The following is a 26,775-nucleotide window of genomic DNA, read 5'->3' on the forward strand; positions in this document are numbered from 1 at the left end:
TGCAAAATCGCTGCAAAACTTTGGGTAAAATCGTGGCAAAATTCCGGGTACATTTGTGGCAAAGTCATGGGTAAAATCGTGGCAAAGTCATGGGTAAAAACATGGCAAAATCACAGTAACAAATGCCCCATATTTTCAGGTACCATTGAAATGAATGGCACCTGAACACGTGAGCGCGCATTTTCACATTTTCCAAGCATGTTTTCAAAGCAATTCTGACCGCGATTTCAAACGCCCTAATGTGAATGGAGCCTTATGTACCGGTGCTTTGTTTCTGTTGTGCTGTGGCCAAGGATGTGATCACATGGCAGCATACGTACAAGCAGTGGCGGATGTTGGAAAAATAGTGAGAAGAATTCTAGTATTTAATTCCAGCAGACAACAGTAGATAAACAATCTAATTCTGGGCATGTGGCCATATTTAATCTGGGATTAACACCAGGATCTCAGGGCAATTAGTTCCTATTGTGTTGTGACTCGAGGGTGAGTGATCACATGTGAGGATAGCAGGACAGCTGGGGAATGTGTGGGTGTGTTTTCTGTTGAAGTGGGCGAGTACACATTCAAATAGTGTACCAGCCCACATTCACTGCAATTTCCAAAGGTTGATGGGAAGTGTAGTTTCCTGAGAGGGGAGGCTATGATGTCATCTCGGATGTTACACCTCCTCCTTGGCAGAGCAGATGCTGTTATTTTTTTAATTACAGAGATGACTTCCTAAAAATTCAGTTAGACTTTTCTCTTCAGTGGTAAGGAATTTCACAAATGTATTTACTGTTTAGCGGTTTGTGTAGGGTGGTGTACTAATAGGTGATTTTTTTGCCTAACCCAAGTTCTTTAAAGTGGAACTTTCAATCTTAATTGACTATTATTAATCCTTATGCTGCTAGCATTCGTAACTAGATAGGAAAGTATATCATATTTACTTGTTTATATCATATTTACTTGTTTTAAACATTTTTTGGACATTTCTTCAGTTACTTCCTGGTTTCCATGCCTGAGCAAAATATGTCATACATCCCAAGAGTCTTCAGGAGGGGAGGGTTCTCAGCTCAGCCAATGCCTGAGCTAAGGCCAGATGGATTCCAGGAAGTAAATGCTACGTGAGTCATCTGCCCTTACTCAAGATGGCCACTGACAGGAATACCAGGGGCTGTTTTTCAAAATGAATTCTCAGGAAAATAAAGCATGAAGACATGAATGGATGGGGGAGTTTGCTTTGAATATTAGAAATGTATTAAATAGTATTTTTGGTTTGAGGTGCTCAGATGGAGTGCAGTTCCACTTTAAAGCAACCTGAGAAGTAAGATAAAAAAAGTTCCTCTGTTTAACCCTTAGTCTACTCTAATCAGCCCATGTTAACTAACAATATTTAATAACTTTTTTTTGTTTTTGTTCATTAATATTTTTACACCTTTAACATATATTTACAAATTTCACATTTAAAAAGAACGCCAAATAGAAAAAACCCACGTTGTTTCATTTGTAAATAACTTTGCAATGCTTTGTACCAGAATCATACTTTTAGTGTCATTTTAAACAGGACAAATTACAAAATAAAATTTGCACTTTTTTTGTGCAGTAACACTATTTTGAAAGTAACATTGCTCAAAAAAAAAAAAACAGTGCGTTTTGTTACGTTTGTTTAAGGATTGCAGGGAAAAAAAAAATCATTGTTGCAAGACAATATTCACAAAAAGAAAGCCTTGTTTGGCCTTAAAAAAAAATATGTATTCCATTTTTATCTTAAAGCGGACCTCAAAAGGGGAAGTTCCGCTTTAAGGCTTTGTCCCCCGCTCTCCATTAAGCATTGGCATCTTTGGGGAGCGGGTACCCGAATTTGACAGGTACCCGCTCCCACTTCTGGTGCGATTGCCTAAGGTGATTGGAAGAGGAAGTTATTGTCCTCCCCCCTCCCTCCCCGTGATCTTCTGGGACATGTGACAGGTCCCAGAAGACTACGGGACCATTCACAAAGGGCAGCGCTGCTCACGAATGCTCAGTGGGCACCCGGATGTGAAGCCACAAGCTGTCACATCTGGGTGCCCACACTGAAGATGCTGGCACGGGGGAGTGAAGACAGCCGGTGAAACCAGCCATGGTGAGGACATCGCTGGACAGAGGGACAGGTAAGTGACTGTATTTTAAAAGTCAGCAGCTACAATTTTTGTAGCTGCAGACTTTTATTTTTATTTTTTTAATTCACCTGGAACTCCGCTTTAAGTAATGACAAAGTTATCACCGAATAAAGAGGCCCATAGCAGAAATGTAAAAATTACTCTGGTCCATAAGGGGTGAACAGGTGTGAGAGACAAAGTTGATATTTACCTATTTTTTTAGGCTCTTCTGGCTCAGTCACATGATCTTCCTTGTATCAGCCAGCCCAGTGCCAGCTACAGGAGAGAGTGCTTTGACAATGTTGAGAATGTGTGAGCAGTGATGTCACCCATAGACTACTATGGGCCATCCGTTGTCGACACTCCCTCCTCTCCCCTGTTGCCAGCACTGGCAGACAAGCAAAGCCAATCACGTGACCAGACCAACCTGAAAATAGGTTCTAAAGGAACGTTTTCAAAGAAAAGGTTCTAAAGGATTTAGATAATATGCCTGTAAAACGGGCGTATGATAATCCCAGTGATAGGCTGGCCATAAAAACTCTCTTGGAGAAGAAAGATCTCGTGATCAGGCCAGCTGACAAGGGTGGTGGGGTGGTGGTTTGGAAGAAGGCCGATTATATGGGTGAGGTCAGCAAGTTGTTGTTGGATGATTCCACCTATAGACCACTCCCTAGCGATCCTCTCAGTGGCTATAAGAAGTCCCTTCTGGCCATCATTCAGAAAGGTTTTGTGGATGGAATTATAAGTAAGAAGGAGAAGGCTTTTCTGTGCCCTGTGGCTCCAAAACTTCCCATATTGTATATTCTCCCAAAAGTACATAAAGACCCGGTACATCCTCCAGGTCGACCGATAATCAGTGGGATAGGATCATTACTTTCCAGGATTGGGGAGTATATTGATTTCCACCTGCAACCATTGGTTACTGAAACTCCCTCATACCTTAGAGACACCAAGCAGGTCCTTAATGAAATTGACGCAATACGTATATCATCGGATATGTTTCTGGTTACAGCTGATGTCAGTTCTTTATATACCAGCATCAATCACATAGATGGCATGGAAGCTACCGACTTCTATCTAACCAATTGCAGTCGTTTATCGGGAATGCAGAGGCGCTTCATTCTGGACCTGTTACATTTCTCTATGTGTCATAATTATTTTTGGTATAATCAATCATATTATCTTCAGATCAAGGGTGTTGCGATGGGGGCGAAGTTTGCCCCTAGCCTAGCCAACCTCTTCATGTCCAGATGGGAGGAGGATGTCATTTATGCCAGAGATTGGCCGGAGCTTGTATTATATAAGCGATACATTGATGACATCCTCCTCCTCTGGAATGGAGAGGAAAGTGCCCTTAATAACTTCTTTACAACGTTGAATAATAACACCCTAAACATTCATCTGACATATACTTATAGTCAACACCAGATTGAGTTTTTGGACCTTACGCTGAAGAAAAATAATGGGAGGATAGTTACTGAGTCCTTTTTTAAGGGATCCGACCGTAACAGCTATATCCCTATAAGTAGCTGTCACCATCCAAATTGGCTGAGAAACATCCCGAAAGGCCAATTCACTCGGATAAGACGTAACTGCACAGATCTTGAGACCTACTGGTCCCAAGCAAATATCCTTAAAAATAGATTTCTTGAAAAAGGATATAAAGAACCCGAACTTGACGAGTCCTTGACTAAGGTTGCTGACCTGGATAGGAGAGGGATGCTTTTACATAAACCACATAAGAAAAATGAAAAGGTGTGTCCCTTTGTAACAACTTTTTCAATACAATATAAACAGGTGCGAAAACTTATAAAGAAGAATTGGGATATTTTGAGAATGGACCCTGTCCTTTCACAAATATTACCCAACAAGCCTGAAATTATGTTTAGGAGAGCTCCGGCTATGAGAAACCGCATTGCACCAAATGTTGTAAACCCCCCTTTGAAAATCTCTTTTTTTGGGGATTTAAAGGGATTCTATCCATGCAACAAATGCATCATATGCAGATGTGACAAATCCCGTTGGGTCTACGAATTGCGTACCCTTTACCCTCATGGACACAATGTGGAGGTAGACATAAACTGTTTCATTGCCAATAGCTAGGACATGAAGACTTTATAACGTAGTATAGCGCTGAGTTTTTATCGTATTTTATTGGTTTATTTTAGTTCGTTCTATATGTGGATGTTTATGATTGTTCAATAGCCCCATTCAAGGTTTTGAGTTATGACTCTGAACTATATGGAAAGTCGGAATTGGTGAGATTAGGTTGACATTGAACCACTCAACCTTTGCGCATTATCTGACTATTATCAATTAAGCCCCTTCAGAATGTGATTGCAATACTGTATGATTTTGGGGCGTTTAGAAGTTTTATAAGTACATAATTTTAGAGTTTAGTTTATCACCATTTCCATCTTTGTATGATGACATATAAGCCCCTATGCCATGGAGTTAGTGATTTTTGAGGGGGCGTTTGTGGCACTTATTTTGTGCACTTATTTTGTGCACTCCCCTATATATGTATATCCCATTTGAATTAATGACTCCAGGTTGGGCCTTTCTAATGTTTCCCTTAAGGGTGGGAAGGCATCCGTATCCATCTTCAGGATAAAAGAGCACCTGAGTATGGGGTTGCTTGCTTGTATCTTCAGCAGCAGCTATTCCTTGCTGCCTATGATCCATGGCAATATGGCGGCGATCGGGTGGCGCATGCGCAGTTTGATACTGCACAGCCGCGATCCACGGCAATATGGCCGCTATTCGCGCATGCGCAGTACCGCTTTTCACGATAGAGCGGGATTTTCGCGCATGCGCGAACGGCTTTTAAATGGAAGTCTGGCTGTCACAATGCTAGTGGCGTCCATCCTCTGAAGAAGTGCTTTTTGCACGAAAGGCCTCAGGAGGAGCCAAGTAGCAAGTGTGACTTCCAGACCACTAAGACCAAGAGGAGGTCTAGTGGTCTTTGTTTTTATGCCATTGCCGGGTTAGTACTATTTTCTTTTTCATACCTACCTGTCCGTTATTGGCTTATGGTGTATGGATATGTGTGTGCATATGACCCAGGCATTATTGCTCCAATAAAGTTTTGATAGTACCACACTATTGGCGTTCCCCTTTTTCTTTGACTCTCCTGTTGGAGGGTGCAGATATACATCTTCCATTCTTGGGGTGTCCGGAACCAAAAAAGGGGGATCTCTGTCTTTCTACCTTTGGATCTGGAGATATTGCTACACCCAAGGCGGATGAGAGTGTGGAAGAGGGAGGATTCGTGTGGTATCTGGAGCTGTATACCTGGCTGGTCTTTTGGAATATATCATACACAGGCGCATTTTAAATGTGCGGTCGGTGAGTGCGCAATCTTGTTATTTTCCAGTCACCTAATGAGGAGAAGACCTGCACATATTTGACTTTATTGTCATGAGAAAGACTTTCACATATATTTTATATTTCTTATTCTATTACATTTTCAGCGCTGCACTATATATATATAATGAAAATAGGTAAGTGTACATAGGCGTTAGAAGGAGGGTGGAAGCAGTTTTATTATTAGTTAGTTGTATCCCCAAATTTCACTTTAGGCTGGCCATACAATAGTAGAATTTCATGCAAAAGTTTAAAAGAAAATTCAGAAAAATAATTTGTTAAAGCATACAGGAGTGCCATTATGGACTAATTTTATACGAAAACCTTGAAAAATGTTGTCTGATTGTCTAATTTTATATTCTATGGTTGTCTTTGTGCAATATGTTCATTGCTATAAGTATGATTTTCTTGAATGAAAATCACATTCACAGTTAGAATTTTATTCATTCAAGAAGAATTTTCCATCCTCCTCCATCCATTTTCCTTTTCATGATGGTCGAAAATGTTTGCTGATTTGACCACAATAACTAATAGAAAATCAAGCAAATGTTCTGAAAACAATTTTTTTTAACAAAATTGTACTGGTGTATGGCTAGCTTTAAATACTTATGCGCATTATATTTTTATTTGTAAAAAAAAAGATTGTATGTTGTGTGTGTTTCATACATATGTTCGCCACTTCACACAGGAACACTTGCATGCATGTGATTCCTGCGCATTTCCATGCACTATGACTTTGCAGCACATTCAAATCGCACTAGAACATGCACTTCTTTTAAAAACACGCTGCAGCAAATTGCATGGTACTGTGATTTGGTGCCCGCACACATACTGGGGTTGATTTACTAAAACTGGAGTGTGCTAAATCTAGTGCAGCTGTGCATGGAAGCCAATCAGCTTCGAAATTCAGGTTATTCAGTTAAAGTTTGACAAAAGTAAAAAGCAAAAAACATTGAAGCTGATTTTGCTCTCTCCAGTTTTAGTAAATCTCCCTTTGCATTTGCAAGCTGCATTTAGGGTGCTGTTAGCATTAGATTGGCACCCACATGCAGATCACAAGAGCAGTGTGTTTAACCTTGGCGCCAGCCGCACACAAATGTGCGACCTCCCGGCGTCTGGTCCTTGACGCCGAGCAGCCGCACATTTACATGCAATTAAGAAAAACATAGGTGCTGAGAGCGTGCGCTCCCAGCATACATGTCCGGTACTCACGGAACGCTCCCGATGTCCTCTTGCAAATTGGTACCATTCCCGATCATGTGACCTCCGTGACAGCGAATTTACGGCGGTCACATGACCCTAAAACCCCTCCCCGCCTCCCGGTTTCTGAAACCCCTAAAGGGCCGGGAGGCGCCGGTGCCAAGGGGTTAAACACACACAGAATGTGACTTTCCCACACTGTGTTCTGGTGTGAACTTGCCATAAAAACATTTTTCGCTTTCTTTTAAAGGCCCTTTATAAACATTAGTCATTCTTTGTATTTACCTGAATTATGTCATGTTTGAAGGTAGAAAAAAAACATCATTTAAACCTTAAAATATTTATTTTAAAACATAAATAAACATAATACTGTAAGAGAACTGTGAATAACAAATTGGTTGGTCCTTCCCCTGACTGCTTTGTATGCTTTTTTTCCACAAAACTCAAATCAATGGTAGAAATCTTTGCACATTTGTAGTGTCTGATGAAAGATCAGATAACAGAGAACATTTATAATATAAACAGTAACCAGCCTGGGAGATTCCGCAGACATTCACACACGTCAGTGTTCAAACAAATGACATAATACTTTTCAACAAAGAACTTTTTAGTGACGTTCAGGCCTCACTTAGATCTTGACAGGCCATTGCAGTGCATTGCATTAAAGCGGAACTTACTTGCTCAGTCAACATTAACTATTTTTAATCCTTATGGAGCTAGTAATAGTAAATAGATAGGAAGGTATATTGTATTTACTGGATTTAAACTTTTTTTTGTTTTTACATTTCTTCAGTTTTTTCCTGGTTTGTTGCCTAGGCCAAAATTATTTCAAACTTCCCAGGAGTCTTCATGGACTTTGTTTTTTTTCCGTTCATCTGGAGGAGAGGTGGGGCTTTCTCAGCTATGCACACCCTCCTGTCTGCATGCCTTGGCTTAGGCTAGATTCACACCTATGCAGGTTGCGCTTTACCCGTTTCTGCATTGAGTTTTGTATTTTTGCACCTGCGTTTTTGACATGTTTTGCTTTTTTCCATTTTTCTTGTTGCTAGGCAGATTTAAAACACATCAAAAACGCAGCAAAAAAACGCAATACATGCTTTTCTACAGTGTTTCTATTGAAGTCTATAGAACCAAAAAAGCAACTTTTTGCATTCAAAAAAGTCCCTGACCCTTTTCAAAAAACACAGAGATGTGAACGTGTCCCCTAGGAAATCATGTTAAATGGAGTGTAGTGCAGTTCTGCAAAACGCTGCAGAAACCACTTAGGTGTGAACTTAGGTTAAGATGGATTCCAGAAAGTGCTACATGAATTGTCAGCCACTATTCAAGGTGGCTGCAGCTAGAAATGCTGGTGGGGGGGGTTTACAAATGGATTTCATAACAGGATAAAGCATGGAGACATGGATTGCTGGGTGAGTTTGCTTTCAATATTAAAAACTGAATAAATAGTATTTTCAGTGTGTGGTACTCAGATACAGTTTAATTCCGCTTTAAGGTAGCATAGCAATAAATTGACCAACGCACCCGAAAAGGTACATAACCATTTTTTAACACATGGCATGTGTGTTGTGGTGCAATGCAGTATGGGTATGTTGCCTACTACTGTGCATTAGGGTGCCATTCCAAATTAATGGCAATGAAACACATAAAATGTGTGTTAACATGTCACAATATATCACAGTATAAAAGTATTCTTTTTCATAAAAGCAGCACCTTTTATCATTAAGAAGCCATCCTTAAGCTCCAGCCAGTGGCCTTGCCTAGGATGAGATAATGTCATCTGTCTTCTGCAGGCAGGAGGAAACATTTCTGCAGTCTCCTCTCAACCTAGTGATCAGACTGTACATTGTAAAACTTGGTAGAAGGTGAAAGGCTGCAGCAGGAGCTGACCGGTGTCAGATATTTGTAACAAAAACTCCACAGGCACCATCATTTACATGACTGGGTCATCTGTGAGCTGGCATCCCAGTCTAGGAAATAGATGGTGACCATGGGATAATGCCTGAACTAAGATGGCGCTGTCCTTCTGAAGAAAAAACAGATGAAGAGGGAAGTACTATGATCTCTCTTGGAGGTATTAAAATACGTTACACTGACACATTACATGTAGAAACATATCTGATGTGCTGATTGTAAGAAAAAGCTACAGTTTAATATGTCATGGTTCACAATGTATCTGTCAGCAATATAGTGTCTTCGGGCAGTTTGTGTTGCTGGTTTCTGTTTAACACATTTAAATATTTGTAAAGCTGCACCAAACTTATCACAAATGTGATCTCAGTTATGTGTGCAGATCAGCTTGTAAACTTTGATCTCAGTCTCCCTTGAATTTGACCTCTTTTGAATCCTGCAAAATACAATGAGGATGGTTTACTAAAAGCAGTTAAACTTTATTGGGTATTTAAATAAATCCTGTCACCAGACCATTCTGTTTGCCATTAACCTGGAGTTGGGTTTTAACCACTTCAATACCGGGCAGGCACTTTCACCCTCTTCCTGCCAGGCAAAATTTTCATCTTTCAGCGCTGTCACACTTTGAATGACAACTGCACGGTCATGCAACATTGTACCCATATGAAATTTTTATCATTTTTTGAGACCAATGGAGCTTTCTTTTGGTGGTATTGTATCACAACTGTGGTTTTTAGTTTTGCTAAACAAATGAAAAAAACAAAACCTTTTCTTTGTTTTGGTCATAAAATTTTGCAAATAAGTAATTTTTCTCCTACACAGATGTGCGTTGATGAGGTTACACTGATGGGCAGCACTGATATACTGCACTGATGGGCATTGATATGCTGCTCTGAAGATCAGAGCCCTGATTATCTGTTTAAATGTCCCGTCACAGGAAAGCCAGTTATCGGCTTTCCTTTCCTCAGACAGTGACAATACTGAGGAAAGGAAATGCAGATAACCGGAATTTGTTTACATGTGACCAGCTGTGATTGGACACAGCTGATCACACAGTAAAGAATCAATGTCTATGGCTCTTTACCCTGATTGGTGATGCGCTGTGTCTGAAGGACACAGCTCACCACTGATTGTCATACTGCATACCCCCGGGGGCGCACATGCATGGCAAGAATAGGAGGGCATCATATGATGTCCTCACAGAACCAGAGCAGTCCCGCCCAGCCGTCATTGTATAATAGGCTGGGCGGTAATTGGTTAAACTATAACTAAGGGCAAAACTTTTTTTTTTTTTACTCTGAATGGTGATGCGTTGTAATTGAGGGACACAGCTTACCCTCGGGGGCCCGTACACACAGCAAGAATGAGAGGGCGTCATGATGTCCTCCCAGAATGAGAGCAGTCCTGCCTATTATACGATGACAGTCAGGTGGGGTTAAAGCATAACTAAGGACAAAACTTTTTTTTTTTTTTTAGTTGTGAATAGAGGGGAGAGGGATTAGAACCCCTATCAGTTTTTACTGCTGTCTGTGCCCGATAGGGAGATTCTCCCTCTCTATTTGTCCTGTCATTGAAAGTGAAAGTGAAAGAAAATCCTAAATTTGGTTTGTCCCCAGAAAAGTAATAGAGGGGAGATGTTCTAATGAGGACACTAGTTCTGGTGAGCTGGGGGTCCCCAAGGAATTCCCTTCATTTGCAGGGATTTCCTCTCACTTCCTGTTTTGGCTTTGGGACAGGAATTGAAGGGAAATCTCTGCAATGGGACACAGATGGTGAAAAAAAAATCTGACAGAGGTTAACACCCTTCCTTACTCTATCCCAAAAATAAAGTCCAATTCTGGAAATATTGTCTGCAAAGGTTAACAACTTGTTTTGTCTAGGGGACAGAATAAACAGTTTATTTACCTGATCCTCCATTCCAGCAGATGGCACACCCCCACACTCTGGCAGTGGACTGTCCACCGGTGTTCTCACAAACACTGCAGAGCTGTGGACCCTGCTTTGGTCTTGATGATGTCAGAACCCTAGACATGGGGAGAAGATGCCACAGGGACAGATCTAGCTGCAGGGAGCAGTGGAGAATCAAGTAAGTAAATCTTTTTTGTTCCCCCACTAGACCAAAACAAATAATTAACCCTTGCAGTGCAGGCACAGTCCCACTGCAAGGTATTAGTTTTTAGATGCTGTATTTTGTTCATGTTATTTACTGTAAAAGCCCTGAGACAGCTGCTGGGTGCTGCCAAATTGAATATGATGTCTGCCAGCCCCAACAGACTCAGAATGGTCACTAAGTGATACTCTATAGTATTTTCCTTTGCTCCTCCCTCAAGTAGCTGGGGAGGAGCTGGGTCAGCATAGACAGTAATTAGCCACTCCATGGACAGGATAGGGCTATAATGTAGAAGGAGGGAGTGGGCTGTGCTGGGGAATTGACTCTCATTGAGAAGTTAAATTTTCTAGAAAGTTCAAAGGCACATTGCAAATGAATAAAATGGAAAATAAAAATGCTGCAAATAATCCTTTAAATTGTATAATTTTTTCTGTGTTTTTTAACCTGCATTTTTTTTTAAGTTGGCAACAGGGTCTCTATAAAGCAAAACAGGCTCGCTGCACCAAGTGAACACTGCTCATTTAGTAAATCAACTAACAATATAGAGTACAGCAACTGTGCAGTTTCTGGGAAACTAAAAGTCTCATCATGTCATTGAGGCTTCTAGTTATCCTATTCATTTATATAGCTCCAAACAATCCAGCGAGATTAATGCTAGCCATATCTATTGGCTGAACAAGATAAATCTGATTCCTCCTTCACTAAATAGCTGTCAGCAATTGTATTCAAGAAACCATGACACCTGCAGCTGTCCAAATACCTGAACAGTGATTGCATCTTCAAGAGCTGGAGTTCAGATTTAATTACTTTTCCTAGCAGCAGATATAAATTGTAGTGTAAAGAGAATTGTATTTATTCTGTTTTCATTTGGGCAACAAAGCCAGCCCAGGTAATAAAATGACTATGGCTACTACTAGTATTACCACCGTTCCATATCCTTAGGACAGCCAAAGTTGACATCAAAGTTTAGGAATGAGCCATTCTTTGGGCAAGTCCCTGGTCACACAGGCTACTCTAGACCTACACATTATTTACTGTATAAGTCTTGGGAAGGGACCCTACTCTGACAAATATTTGAATAAAGAAATATCTCTGTTGCCCCTTAACCATACTTTTCCAGCATAGGGAAGCTTTTTTCAAACCTAATGAAATAGGCTGACTGTTATGCAGAGACACATCAATGATGACTGAGGCTGTGGGGTGATCAGCGTGAACAAGACTGCAGCACTTAAACATTGTCAGACCATGAAAAGGCATAATTATTCTGACAGCATAAGCTGCATTGTCCTCAGAGTGCATGTTACCCATGCGTCCCATTTTAAAGCCTAATCTTAGCTTTAAAAAAATGTAAAAATCAGCACAAGGGATAATACTTTTAGCCAATGTACTTACAGTCAATATAGCTGTAATCCTCTGGTGCAGCAGGGTTAATACACATATATTATGAGTGCCAAGTATGTGTGACCTTTCCATCCTCCTCCTCCATTCATAGAACTGTACTATAGCTTCTATCAATCAAAAGCCATCTAGGAAAGGAGGACAGATGAATGAATGAATGAATGAAAGGTCTGCCTCCTCCTTTTATAGATTTCTTTTAATTCAAGGAAGCTATAGTTTTATGAACGGGGGGGCGGGCATGCAAAAAGGGCAGGTATAGTTGGCACTCTTGGCAATTACCTGTGATAGGTCTGTCTTTTCGTATTAGTCCCGCAATTGTAATCTTCCGATTCCAGTGCTCCCCCTTAGAGGAAAGGGTCAGAGGAATTTGAATTTCAACTAAAACTGTAGCCAACAGCACAAGGGGCGCTTCACGTTAACTGTAAGTACAGCCCCTTGTGCTCATTTTTTCAAAAGAAAAGTTTTGATAGAGCTAATTAGGCTTTAATCCCATGTCCAGGACCCAATGGTCAAACTTAAATTACTGTGCACAGCTGCTCCAGATTCTGTCTGCTCTATTAATTCTGCAGCAAAACCATCACATATTAGACTGCTACTGATCTAATGTATAGTTTCTTGCATGTCTTTTTGTTCTAGCTTCAGATAATCCCAGATACATGCTGTGCATAGGGATTAAACCCTTTTACAGGGATGCAATGGTCAGATATAGCATGATGTTTAGACATCAGGTTTTATCTGCTGCATCACTGGCTGGCCTACTGCTATCATCTCTGTGTGTATGTATGACAGTACTGCAGTTCATGGAAATATTGCTGTTGTATACGCAGGAATCACTGCCAAAAGTCTTGGCACCAGTACAGCTGGCATATAAATTACTACTGGAATTGTCTGAATCCTTATCCTCTGCTTGGGTGACAGTACAATCTGTGCATGCATTGCTTTGTAGAACTGAAAAGTTTTGCTCAATGTTCTGAGCAGAGGTGCCACTTAAGTACAGGTCACTGCAGAGTGCCTGGAGGTTCTTTTTCACAATCTTCCTTCCATCTGAACTGGTGTATATATCACTCTGTAAGCTTTCAGAAATTTTGTTTGTTTGTAGCCCACCAATAATGTTAATTTCACCTTCAGGTTTTTGAGCATTCTTTAACTCTGCTTGTGTCCCCCTATAAATAGTATACAGATCACTCTGGAAGCTACCCGTAGTCTTTTTCTCTCTTTGATTTCCTTTGAAACTAGTGTACATATCATTTTGGACATTTTGCAAGTCCTTGGGTAGTTTCTCATCACAACTAGCGTATATATCACACAGATAGTCCTTATTCTCTGTCTGCATCCCACCACAACTAGCATATAAATCATCTGGGAGAATTTCAGAGTCTCCTTCCTTTGCTTCTGCCTCTCCACACGTAGTGAACCTGTCTTTCTGGAGGCTCTGGACATCTTTACCACTGACAGAACTAGTGTATATATTTCTTGGCTGGCTTAGAGTATCCCTCTTGCCTGCTTGCGATCCACTGTAAGTGCATACATCACTTTTTGTGTCCTTGTTCTCTGTCATGCTGCCAGAACAACTAGTATATATGTTGCTCTGTAAGCTTTGAAATGCCTTGTTGCCTGCTTTTGTCTTACAGCTAGTGTGTATATCTCTCTGAAGGCCTAGAGTGTCCTTCATTTCTGCATTCGGTCCACCACAACTTGTGTATATATCATCTTGGAGAATTTCTGCATCCCTGTTCATGTGGGCGCCACCACAACTAGTGGATATATTACTCTGGCTGGTAGAGTCTTTGGTCCTAGCAGAGATATTACTCTCAAAGCCATGATAATCCATATTAATGTTCTCTTCCTTCATGAAAGAACCATTGTCAGCTTTTTTTGAACTTGCATATTCTTGCAATTCAATCTCGGTAGAGATCCTTGTTGATATGCTGGAATCCATTGTTTTACGGTTTATAGCCAATGTGTTCCTGTAGGGCTTGGGTGACCAAGTTTTGCTAGTGGAGTCTTGTGTTACAGGGCTTCCCATAAATGTGTTACAGATGGACCCTTGTGTAACAGGGCTTGTCGTTGACATATTGCTGGTGAACCCTTGCGTGATGGAAGTTCTCGCTGACTTATTGTAGGTGAATTCCTGGTTCAGGGAACCTGTCCCTGAGGTATTGCTGGTGGATGCCTGTGTGTAGGTGCTTTTCAGTGGTGCCTTACTAATAGTCTCCTGGTTCACTGAGCTTTTCTCAGATATATTGCTGGTGGACATTTGTGTGATAAAGCTTCTCATGGACGTGTTGGTAGCTGACTTTGATGCATTGCTGGTGGGCTCTGGTTTGAGGGAGGTTTCTAATGATGTGTCTCTGGTGACCTCTTGATTTATGTCATTTCTCACTAATGTAATGTTGGTAGCCTCCTGTGTCATGGGGCTTCTTAATGGTGTATCACTAGTGGACCGTTGTGTCCCAGAGCTAATCACTGAGTTATCGCTGGTAGACTCTAGTGTCTGTGAGCTTGTGACTTGACTATTTATTCCAAGCAGGCTGCTGGATGGGCTCCATTCAGAAGTGTTGCTGTTTGTTTCTTCTCCTGAATCTTGAGGAGTTGTAACTGTTGGCAGTTCTGTAAGGTCTATAAAAAAACACTATTAGTAGGTTACCAATTTAAGATATTAAATTGAAGAAATAACTGGTTTGCAACTGGACTTTTTATAACCAAAATTAAAGGAAAATTGTAGATTTTCTACCTTCCAAAAATTATACTTTATAATATAAATAAATTGTATACACAAGATGGATTATATCCAGGAACGTGTTTGTTGTGAATACCTGAAGCCTTCAAGGCAGACCTCCCGCTATGTAGCCCCTGGGATTTCAAGCAGCATTTGCAAACCTTTGGTCGGTATCGCCTATTTGTTTTTATGTGTGCACTCCTCTACATTGTGGATAAGTACTACAATACACATACCATGCAGAGCCACAGCTATGGGTGATGGGACACCATAGCAAAACTAATACAGGATCACCCATTTATCTGTCAGCATCCTTAAAACAATTCATTTAGTCATGCATAATACCAATTGCTTTCACAGCACATATAGAGGTCCCCAAACTATACAATATATATTATTTGTATTCAAATGTATTTGCCAAAATTCTATTGTAAATGCATAAATCATTATGTAGCCAGATAGTTCTACCCCCCTTCTTGTGTTTCAGGGCCCAGTAGCAGTTGCCTGGTCTTCTGTGGCTACAGATTTGTCCTTGGCACCAATGTTTAGGAAACATGGTTTTAAAACTAATAAAATCAGCCTAGAGTGCGCATTGACATCAGAGGGTGGTCTAACACTGCATATTGGCCCTCAGCTTTCTTCATCTTCCAGCAGCTCCATATACATTATTATTATATGGGATTTATATAGCGCCAACAGTTTGCGCAGCGCTTTACCAAATGAAGGCAGACTTTATGGTTACAATACAGTTTTGTACGAAAGGAATCAAAATCAGAGGGTCCTGCTTGTGCACACTCAGCTGAGTTGGGAGTAGGTTTGTGTCATGGGAATGGAAAACAGAAGCAGCTGACAGACACCCATTTCTATAGCCTTTAGTAATAGTCTCTGAGGAATAACATCGCAATCATTTGTGTGTAAATATAAGGGGGCTCTGTAATGAAGGATAACATGCAAACTTTTATTGTGATTGACTTGGAACCCTTATATGATGCTATGATAGTTATCAGGAAGTTCAGGACCTAAAAAGAAGAAATATTCTTTGAATACCATACTTACATGTGACTATGGCTTTCCTTAGTAGTTCAAACACTTTCTGGTCACCTTGACAATCTTTGTAAGCAAACATATGCCTTAGTTCTTTTGGGTACTGTTGAAATGGCAGCTTTACCAAGATCGGAATCAAACGCCCATTGCCATGTGGAGCCAATGACAGAAACTGGTGCATTTGATATTGACACCATGGGTCTGAGATGGAGCTAGAGGTCAGCAGCATTATCCAGCAATGACTGTTTTCCGCACCGTCTGTTATCTCTGTAGGTATGGCTCCACCAGGATTCATGTCCCGCATAGGCAGGAAGCAGCGTAAACTTTCCGGCTGCTTCTGTAGGTACAAGAGCAATGCATTAGCATAAGAAATGTCCTTTTCACTGGAGCAAATGTATACATCATACAGCTTCTGCCAACGGGCACTGTTCTTGGGCCACACAGGGACTCTCTCAGGGGCTGGTATAGTACTTCGAGTTTTCACAGGTCTAGGCGGATTGTAGCTAGGGGTTGGTGTTGGCTTACTTTCATTACCACCCATTTTTAAAACCCTGCAAAAAAAGGAAATTTATGGTATCATAAAAATAAAGCAGTAGTGTATGACAGACTGTGCACATGACCCTATAATTGACCCTGGACCCATATTTCCTGCTTCTTTCCCCTTAATTGCACCAAAGGAGCACCATTGCAATTTTTATAAGCTATAAGATGCTTTTCTGCTCCCAAGTCATATTGGGAACCAAATACTTTTAGCTACACTTTTTAAATATATAACATTGGCAAAGTGCTCTTAAAATTCAATTTGAAAGGCAGTTCAAATAGCAATAGTATTCAGTAATCCTTGGTAACCACATTTTTTTTACATCTTCCCTTTTCCTAGCCTCTAGAGGAACAAACATGCAAGATTTTATTATCCAAATAAATATGTCTACCAGCAATAGTGTGCACAGGACCTGTACAGAGGCGATACACATAACAGATTGGGATGGGGGGGGGGGGTTGCTGTGATTTCTACAGATGCATGCAAAGTTAACAGAAAAAGGTGCCATGTAGCCCAAACATGGACATGCAGGGCACTGTGCTAGGATTCCTTGATTGTCTTGGCTACATTTCCTGATGGTGTGGTACGCCAGTGTTCTGTACATCCTACAATGTGCACAACGCCACTGTTTAAGCTGTGCATTCTATATTTCTATACTGTGAGTAAAGCCCACTACACACTGCATGGGTAATTTCACATGGGCGTTCTGTATGTCCATTTTTCATCTGTCCGTTTACGGATGAAAAACTGACAACCATGTATTCCTATGGACTAGCGGATGTAAACGGATGATCATCTGTTTACATCCGTTAATATCTGCATCCGTTAACATCTGTTTTTTTAATGGAAGAAAACCCTATTTTTCTTCCGTAAAAAAAACCCCGTAACGGACAAAAAAACGGATGTAAAACGGACATACGGTCCGTTTTTGCATTGGAGAAGGATGTAAAAAACGGATTAAAAAAAACTGATCCATTTTTTCTTCCAAAAAAAAATGACTGAACTGATGAAAAAAAATCGGAACGCCCATGTGAAGGACCCCAAGTCTTTTTCATTCAACCCAATGGGGGATGAAGCGGGGGAGCGATATTGATGCAGCAATCTGTCAGTTTATTTCCCCATTCAACCCACTTTACACCTATACTGTGTTAAAAGGGAAACTCAAAAAAGTAGTTTTCAAATAACTAGAATTTCCCAGCACAGAGAAATTGCTGTCTATTTTTATATTCAAATATTTTTTATTGAAAGATTTTAACAAACATATAAGGATATACGAGCATTAGCATAGGAAGGTTCACAGTTGGGAGGTACAGTGTAAGGAGAGAAGAAGAGGAGGGATCCCCACCAGTTGGCTGGGGAACCTGTATATTTATGTTACATTTACATGAGAGGTATACTCAGTGTGTTGTGAACCGTATTGGTAAAGTAGTATGGTGTAGATGGGGGGGGGGGGGGTGGGAGGGGGAGAGAAAGAGGGGAGGCACCAGTTCGATAAAGAAAGATCATACTGTGGCAGTATCCAATAGTAATCAGTTTATTGAGCAATTAGGGTTTCTTAACCATCAAGACCACTGCCACTGAATTTTAAATTTGTGGTAGGAGGAGTTGTGGAAGGCTGTCCTTTTTTCCATCTCACATTGAAGGTTAATGTCAGATATGAGACGTGATAGAGAGGGAGTGTTGATGGATCGCCATAGTTTAGTGATGTTAATTTTTGCGGCTGCTAAAATGTGAATAATAATGGTACGTGAATCTGTGGGAAATTTGTCTATTCCGATATGGAGGAGGGCCAAAGCGGGATTGGGGGTTACTGGTGTTCTTGTAATTGAAGAGATTATCTGGAAAACTTTGTTCAGTAGGATCTGAGGGACTGCTGTCTATTTTTAAACCCTTCGTTCACATTTCATGTGGATTGCAAATGCAACCGACCTGCTAATGACTTTAAAAACCTGTTACATCATCTTTGTGCCGGCTGATTTAAAACCACCAGTAAGGAGGAGTTCAGGAGACTGACTGCTTTATTTTTAGAACAATCATTCAGTCTCTCCAATTAGTCTATGATAAAATTTTAGGCCAATATCCCTACTAAACACAGATCTTAAAATATATGCCAAAATTTGTCTATTAAATATTACCCCTCTTCTCATTCAAGCTCACCAGGTGGGATTTGTAAAAGGCCGACAGGCAGTAGATGGTATCCGTAGGATACTCAACCTGATGCATTTGGTCGAGTCAAGGGGGCTTCAAGCGGTGTTCTTGGCACTGGATGCCGAGAAGGCGTTTGACAGGGTTCACTGGCAATACTTGGATGCTACCCTAACCAAATTTGGTATCAATGGCTTCATAAAGTCGGTCCTTTATGGCGTTTTATATAGTTCCCTCCGCTCAGGTATTCACGTCTAATGCCCTGTCAGCCCCTTTTAATATTACCAATGGTATGAGACAGGGTTGCCGTTTATCTCCCATCATCTTTTCATTGGTGATGGAACCCCTAGCAACCGAGATCAGAAATAATCCACGGATATCAGGCATCCAAGTAGCGTCCACTTCTCATAAAATTGGCCTCTTCGCGGGTGATGTTATTCTTACTGTTACTGATCCAACGAACTCTCTCACAGAAATTTCAGCTTCCTTGCAGTCTTTTAGTGAAGTATCTTGTTATAAACGCAACACCACAAAATCTTGTGCCCTTTGAATTGCAACAACGAAGGGTCCCCTGAGTTCCCTCAAGAATAAATTTCCCTACCAATGGACCAATAAGAAATTGGACTACCTTGTGTAGCAAGCGTACACACCGATGGACGCGGTTCAACCATTTTGCACCAACCCTCCATTTTGTTAAGAATTCTCCATGTTTTCTCATCATCCCCCCTCCCTCTCTGTTCATTCACAGTGACTTGGCCTGAGTGATGAGAAGTGTCACAGGCGGCCAAAGCACAGCAGGAAGCTCCAAGCTATAAAACCTCAGGAGCTGGGTGCCAAGCTGTCTAAGAAACTGTGCAATCTGGCACATCGTAAAAGTATAAACTGAGTCCCTCACTGAACTTCAAAAGACCTTCCAAGGGGTCATAAAAACAGACTTACTTTTAAAAATCACTTTTCATATAAGTTGATATCTTCACGTAGGACATAACTACCTAAACATTAAGCCTATATTCGGAGGGCTCAGTTTGAGGCCATTCTGCTGGTAAGTGACACCCCTTAGCTGTCATACCTAGGAAAGCAGAAAAGTATATCTCTTGAACCATTCAAGTGTATATTTCATATCTAACCGTTCCACAGATGCGTCTGCATATTAATCTACCCACGGGTGGACGGTTACACGTACCTTGGAAAAGTTATGTATCATAATAGCAGCTATGAGAGCTTCAAGTCATAACTTCGGGCTCCACCTACCCTTCCCTCCCCAAATAAGGCAATTGGTTGTAGGGAGACACCCTGCTGAGATTGTAGAAATGGGCTGTTGTGCTGAGAGTTGGGTGTGTGAGAGAAAGCAGAGTCTCCCTGTAACATCGAAACTGAATGAGAGACCAGAAATGATTCTTGAGCTCATAAGACTTGAAACTGCTTAACCCAAGGTTGATTGGCAAGTACTTTAACCCTTTAACCTCCTTTCTGTTATCTCTTTGCTGTGCTATTGATCTCTGTATATTTATATAAATATTGGCTACATTTCTTTTCTGTAAATATTTTTATTGCACCCTTTTGACCTTTTAGTAATAAATCTTACTTTCTGAAAGTGTTGAACTGTTTCTAAAGCTTTTTAATGCAACTTACGAATTCCTGCCGCTGAAGAGCGCTACTATGTGTGTTTAACCCTCTGTATAACCTGTCTGCGGTGACAGTGGTATACAGACGATTATCCAACCATCCTAGTGTATTGCTGATATTGCCGAGTTTCCTCTTTCTCTGTACAAAAAGGAGGTGGTGGCAGTGGGAAGGGTTAATTGCTTAATTAACCTGACCCAGTAACAATCTCGCTCAGGCTGCCGGTATATCAATTTGTGGTCCAGTGAGCTGCAAAATCGTTGTGCAGGGTGCGGCTGGGCGTGACATTGTTGCACACGTGACATTGCGGTTTTAGATTGGCTAGTCCTTTGGTCACGAGTTTGGTGGGAAGTCCAGGGGTCTGACGCCACAATCGTCACACTTTGGTATCTGTATATCTGCTGCATCCTCCCATACTTTCAAAAATAATTTTGAAAAATTGTACCAAGCCACTTTGTTGGAGATGCAACGGCTTGACAAATTTGAAACTTCATGGACAGGTAGATTAGCAGCATTTAAGATGTTAATCTTTCCCAAGATGTATTATTTCAGAACGATCCCAATTTTCATTCCTCGGGCCTATTTCCATAAACTAGAGGTGGCCATAAAATGATTTATCTGGAAAGGGAAAAAAACGTGGATTCCCTTACTAAACATAAATCGAAGGGAGGAATAGGTCTGCCTGTACTATGTATTATTACGCTACAATCTTAGACCAACTTCTGGCGTGGTTTGTCCCATCAGACAAATTATGGGTACAAATAGAACAGAATGTGATTCCTAATAAAGACTTACGGGTCCTACTTTTGGCTAGATTGGTTACACCTAAGATTTTAACTACAGTTCTACCGTCTATTACCACAACAATGGAAGCTTGGATAATAGGTTTAAATACACTACCTAATTCCTCTCCCAAACTTCAAATTTACAGTCAGGTCCATAAATATTGGGACATCGACACAATTCTAACATTTTTGGCTCTATACACCACCACAATGGATTTGAAATGAAATGAACAAGATGTGCTTTAACTGCAGACTGTCAGCTTTAATTTGAGGGTATTTACATAAAAATCAGGTGAACGGTGTAGGAATTGCAACAGTTTGCATATGTGCCTCCCACTTATTAAGGGACCAAAAGTAATGGGACAGAATATTAATCATAAATCAAACTTTCACTTTTTAATACTTGGTTGCAAATCCTTTGCAGTCAATTACAGCCTGAAGTCTGGAACGCATAGACATCACCAGATGCTGGGTTTCATCCCTGGTGATGCTCTGCCAGGCCTCTCCTGCAACTGTCTTCAGTTCCTGCTTGTTCTTGGGGCATTTTCCCTTCAGTTTTGTCTTCAGCAAGTGAAATGCATGCTCAAAGGGATTCAGATAAGGTGATTGACTTGGCCATTGCATAACATTCCACTTCTTTCCCTTAAAAAACTCTTTGGTTGCTTTTGCAGTATGCTTTGGGTCATTGTCCATCTGCACTGTGAAGCAGCGTCCAATGAGTTGTGAAGCAGTTGGCTGAATATGAGCAGATAATATTGCCCGAAACACTTCAGAATTCATCCTGCTGCTTTTGTCAGCAGTCACATCATTAATAAATTCAAGAGAACCAGTTCCATTGGCAGCCATACATGCCCACGCCATGACACTACCACCACCATGCTTCACTGATGAGGTGGTATGCTTAGGATCATGAGCAGTTCCTTTCCTTCTCCATATTCTTCTCTTTCCATCACTCTGGTACAAGTTGATGTTGGTCTCATCTGTCCATAGGATGTTGTTCCAGAACTGTGAAGGCTTTTTTAGATGTCGTTTGGCAAACTCTAATCTGGCCTTCCTGTTTTTGAGGCTCACCAATGGTTTACATCTTGTGGTGAACCCTCTGTATTCACTCTGGTGAAGTGTTCTCTTGATTGTTGACTTTGACACACATACACCTACCTCCTGGAGAGTGTTCTTGATCTGGCCAACTGTTGTGAAGGGTGTTTTTCTTCACCAGGGAAAGAATTCTTCAGTCATCCACCACAGTTGTTTTCCGTTGTCTTTCGGGTCTTTTGGTGTTGCTGAGCTCACCGGTGCGTTCGTTCTTTTTAAGAATGTTCCAAACAGTTGTTTTGGCCACGCCTAATGTTTTTGCTATCTCTCTGATGGGTTTGTTTTGTTTTTTCAGCCTAATGATAGCTTGCTTCACTGATAGTGACAGCTCTTTGGATCTCATCTTGAGAGTTGACAGCAACAGATTCCAAATGCAAATAGCACACTTGAAATGAACTCTGGACCTTTTATCTGCTCATTGTAATTGGGATAATGAGGGAATAACACACCTGGCCATGGAACAGTTGAGAAGCCAATTGTCCCATTACTTTTGGTCCCTTAATAAGTGGGAGGCACATATGCAAACTGTTGTAATTCCTACACCGTTCACCTGATTTGGATGTAAATACCCTCAAATTAAAGCTGACAGTCTGCAGTTAAAGCACATCTTGTTCGTTTCATTTCAAATCCATTGTGGTGGTGTATAGAGCCAAAAATGTTAGAATTGTGTCGATGTCCCAATATTTATGGACCTGACTGTATATCCCACTCTCTGCATATGAACACTTCATCCCAAATCTTAATACTAAACCATTAAGGGACCTTGGGTACAGTACATTTGTTGACATAGGAGAACCCGTCCCGAGTAAAGGTTTGCTTCCTTTCCTGCAGATTAGGGGATTTCATGGTACTATTCTGGAAACATGGCTGGAGATAGACTCTAAATCAGTGGTTCTCAACCTTTCTAATGCCGCGACCCCTTAATACAGTTCCTCATGTTGTGGTGACCCCCAACCATAAAATTATTTTCGTTGCTACTTCATAACTGTAATTTTGCAGTAGGAGGAATAGTGCCACGTCATTGGTGTCATTGGGAGGAATAGTGCCCCATCATTGGTATCAGTGGGAGGAATAGTGCCCCGTCATTGGTGTCAGTGGGAGGAATAGTGCCCCCTTCATTGGTGTCAGTGGGAGGAATAGTGCCCCCTTCATTGGTGTCAGTGGGAGGAATAGTGCCCCATCATTGGTGTCAGTGGGAGGAATAGTGCCCCGTCATTGGTGTCAGTGGGAGGAATAGTGCCCCGTCATTGGTGTCAGTGGGAGGAATAGTGCCCCGTCATTGGTGTCAGTGGGAGGAATAGTGCCCCCTTCATTGGTGTCAGTGGGAGGAATAGTGCCCCCTTCATTGGTGTCAGTGGGAGGAATAGTGCCCCATCATTGGTGTCAGTGGGAGGAATAGTGCCCCATCATTGGTGTCAGTGGGAGGAATAGTGCCCCGTCATTGGTGTCAGTGGGAGGAATAGTGCCCCGTCATTGGTGTCAGTGGGAGGAATAGTGCCCCGTCATTGGTGTCAGTGGGAGGAATAGTGCCCCGTCATTGGTGTCAGTGGGAGGAATAGTGCCCCGTCATTGGTGTCAGTGGGAGGAATAGTGCTTCGTCATTGGTGTCAGTGTGAGGAATAGTGCCCCGTCATTGGTATCAGTGGGAGGAATAGTGCCCCATCATTGGTGTCAGTGTGAGGAATAGTGCCCCATCATCGGTGTCAGTGGGAGGAATAGTGCCTCATCATTGGTATCAGTGGGAGGAATAGTGCCCCATCATTGGTGTCAGTGGGGGGGAATAGTGCCCCATCATTGGTATCAGTGGGAGGAATAGTGCCCCGTCATTGGTATCAGTGGGAAGAATAGTGCCCGTCATTGGTATCAGTGGGAGGAATAGTGCCCCGTCGTTGGTGTCAGTGGGAGGAATAGTGCCTCGTCATCGGTGTCAGTGGGAGGAATAGTGCCCCGTCATCGGTATCAGTGTGAGGAATAGTGCCCCGTCATTGGTATCAGTGGGAGGAATAGTGCCCCGTCATCGGTGTCAGTGGGAGGAATAGTGCCCCATCATCGGTGTCAGTGGGAGGAATAGTGCCCCATCATCGGTATCAGTGGGAGGAATAGTGCCCCATCGTTGGTGTCAGTGGGAGGAATAGTGTCCCATCGTTGGTGTCAGTGGGAGGAATAGTGCCCCATCATTGGTATTAGTGACACCAATGATGGGGCACTATTCCCACTGACACCAATGATACTTACCTTGCAGACCCCTGCTCCAGCCTGGGCTCACTCGCTCCCTCCCTCTCCCATGGTACCGACACTTACCTGTCAGATGTCTTCCTTCTCCGGCCGCTCTCCTCCTCTTCACTCGCTCGATCTTCGCGGTGCCGCTCGGCTCCTCCTCTCCAAGCTCCACCTCCTTGCCGGTGATTGGCCGCCTGTGTGCCTCTCCTGAGCTACAGTGCCGGCGGCCAATCACAGGCGAGGATTGATCTCGAGGTGTGTCCAGATGACAGGGGCGGCATGTCATCCCGCCCACACCTGGAGACGGCGGAGGCGGCGGCGGCGGCGAGGAGCGGTGTCTCGGTTCCTAAGACCATCGGAAATATGTGTTTTCCAATGGTCTTAGGCGACCCCTGTGGAAGCGTCGTTCGACCCCCAGGTTGAGAACCGCTGCTCTAAACTATGGCACACTATAACGAACCCTATTAGACTGAATAAAGGAATCTCCAAGTTTTATAAACTTTTACATTATGATCATGATCTCTCTACGTTAAACAGTGTGGGACGGTGGGAAAGGGATCTACAAAGATCCTTTACAAGAGATGAGTGGGAGACTGCCATGAGCAATATTATTATTATTATTATACAGTATTTATATAGCGCCAACCGTTTGCTCAGCACTGTACATTATAATGGGAGACCGTACACGAGACAGTACAGTAACAATACAAGTCAATACAGGAGGGGTTCGAGGGCCCTGCTCATTGGAGCTTACAATCTAGGAGGGAGGGGATAGTGGTACAGGAGGAAATAGCTGTGGGGGATGGAGTGGTAGGAAGAGTGGAGGAGTTCAGTAATCAGCCGAGGGCGGGGTAGGCTTAACTCCTAGTAGTTTTAGTATTACCAAATGTACCAACCATTGGGATTGTTCCCTGAAAATATTGCACTGTAGCTATCTTACCCCATACAAATGATCTAAAATGTACCCTAATATATCATCCCTATGTTGGAGGAACTGTGGCGGAGAGGGGAACATACTTCACATTTTGTGGAAGTGTCCTTGCTTGCAATTATTCTGGCAGGAAATCTTTGCACTTATTTCGATGGTGTCAGGTATAATATCTACTTCGGCACCATATTTGGCCTTACTCAATCTTACTTTAAACCTTTTCCCTGGAAAATATAGAACAATAATAGGCCATATCCTTATTGCTGCTAGACTGGCTATTACCAGTAGATGGAAATCAACAAATACTCCTTCCATTTCAGAAGTAATTCAAAGAGTACAGACACATTGGGGTTTATTTACTAAAGCTGGAGAGTCCAAAATCAGACTCCCTTCTGCATAGAAACCAATCAGCTTCCAGGTTTCATTGCCAAAGCTTCATTGAACAAGCTGAGGTTAGAAGCTGATTGGTTTCTAGGCAGAAGGGAGTCTGATTTTGGACTCTCCAGCTTTAGTAAATAAACCCCATTATGTTTGTGAGAGGGCCCTGGCGGTTAGTCATCAGTCTATGGAGAAATTTGAAGCGAATTCTACTGTATAGAATTGAGTGCGAGGTGGTCTTTAATAATAACATGAAAGCTCTGTTCTCTTCTTGCTCTTACGTTTGCTTTTTCTTTAATACTTCTTTTCTTCTTCTTTATCTTCCATTCTTCCTTGGTTTTGTTTCCTTCCTTCTTTTTCTCTTGTCCATTATGTGTATATTTTCTGGTGGTCGGGTTCAGGTGGGCCCGTATCTCTGGGTTTAATGTGAGTACAAATATTAAAGCACTATGCAAATACAGTATGTTTTATTTATAACCATTTGGATTGGAAACATAACCTATATCTGCTGCATTTTATAGATTATACATATATCTTTCATGGCCGATGGGCCAATTTTGTTTGTCATTGCAACTTTACGACTTTATGTATGTCGTGGTGCTAAGAAAAAAATGTATCTATTTTCTACTCTGAACCTGCATTGTTGTAATTGTTCACAAAAATTCGAATAAAAACGATTTGGAAAGAAAAACTGAAGGGGTCCATTTATAAATAAAATTCATGCAGCCATTCATCCAGGGAATTTAAATGTACATTCGGTTGCAACTGTTATTAGGCTATTTTCACTTTTATTATGGCCAGTAGTAAAATACTGCATTGTGGTCACTAGATGGAGCGAAGGAGCATAAAAATGCATACCTTTTGTAACAGGAGATGTTCTGTCCCACTTATATCTATTTTTCGGTTTTGTATTGAACTTCATTAGGTTATTATTGTTCTGCAGTATATTCACATCTGGTGGCGGTTTAGAGCCACTGCAATTTGTTTACTTTGTTATTTGGTTTCTCCCTCTGTCCTCTCCTCCTGTTCTATGCTAGTTAATTCAGCCCTATCTAGACCCTCCATGTTTTTTCCATGTTCACTGTTAGTACTTCACAGAGGTAGGGCAAAGGAAAATCACTGCCTTCTGTCAGCCTGGAAAAAAGTCTTCTGCAATTACGTATATAAACTAAAATTGGATTGGATTCAATTTCTGTTT

General features: G+C 41.6%; 1 protein-coding gene across 3 annotated transcripts in view; it reads right to left on the reverse strand.

Moving 5' to 3' along the window:
- Window positions 1–7,007: 7,007 nt before the first annotated feature.
- Window positions 7,008–26,775, reverse strand: part of TIRAP (TIR domain containing adaptor protein) — a 38,788-nt gene continuing 19,020 nt past the window's right edge. For 2 of the 3 annotated variants that reach the window (XM_089652106.1, XM_089652108.1), the window contains exons 2-3: window positions 15,878–16,416; window positions 7,008–14,721 (exon numbers count right to left, since the gene is read on the reverse strand). In XM_089652106.1, coding sequence (XP_089508232.1) covers window positions 12,827–14,721; window positions 15,878–16,416 — 2,434 coding nt within the window. In that variant the 3' untranslated portion in view covers window positions 7,008–12,826. Of the gene's footprint in view, window positions 14,722–15,877; window positions 16,417–25,858; window positions 25,992–26,775 lie in introns of those variants that run through there. The other variant, XM_089652107.1, reaches the window with a different exon arrangement.

The sequence above is a fragment of the Staurois parvus genome, unplaced genomic scaffold (assembly GCF_062004578.1).
Source record: "Staurois parvus isolate SC_StPar_1 unplaced genomic scaffold, SC_StPar_1.0 ptg000671l, whole genome shotgun sequence".
Classification (NCBI taxonomy): domain Eukaryota; kingdom Metazoa; phylum Chordata; class Amphibia; order Anura; family Ranidae; genus Staurois; species Staurois parvus.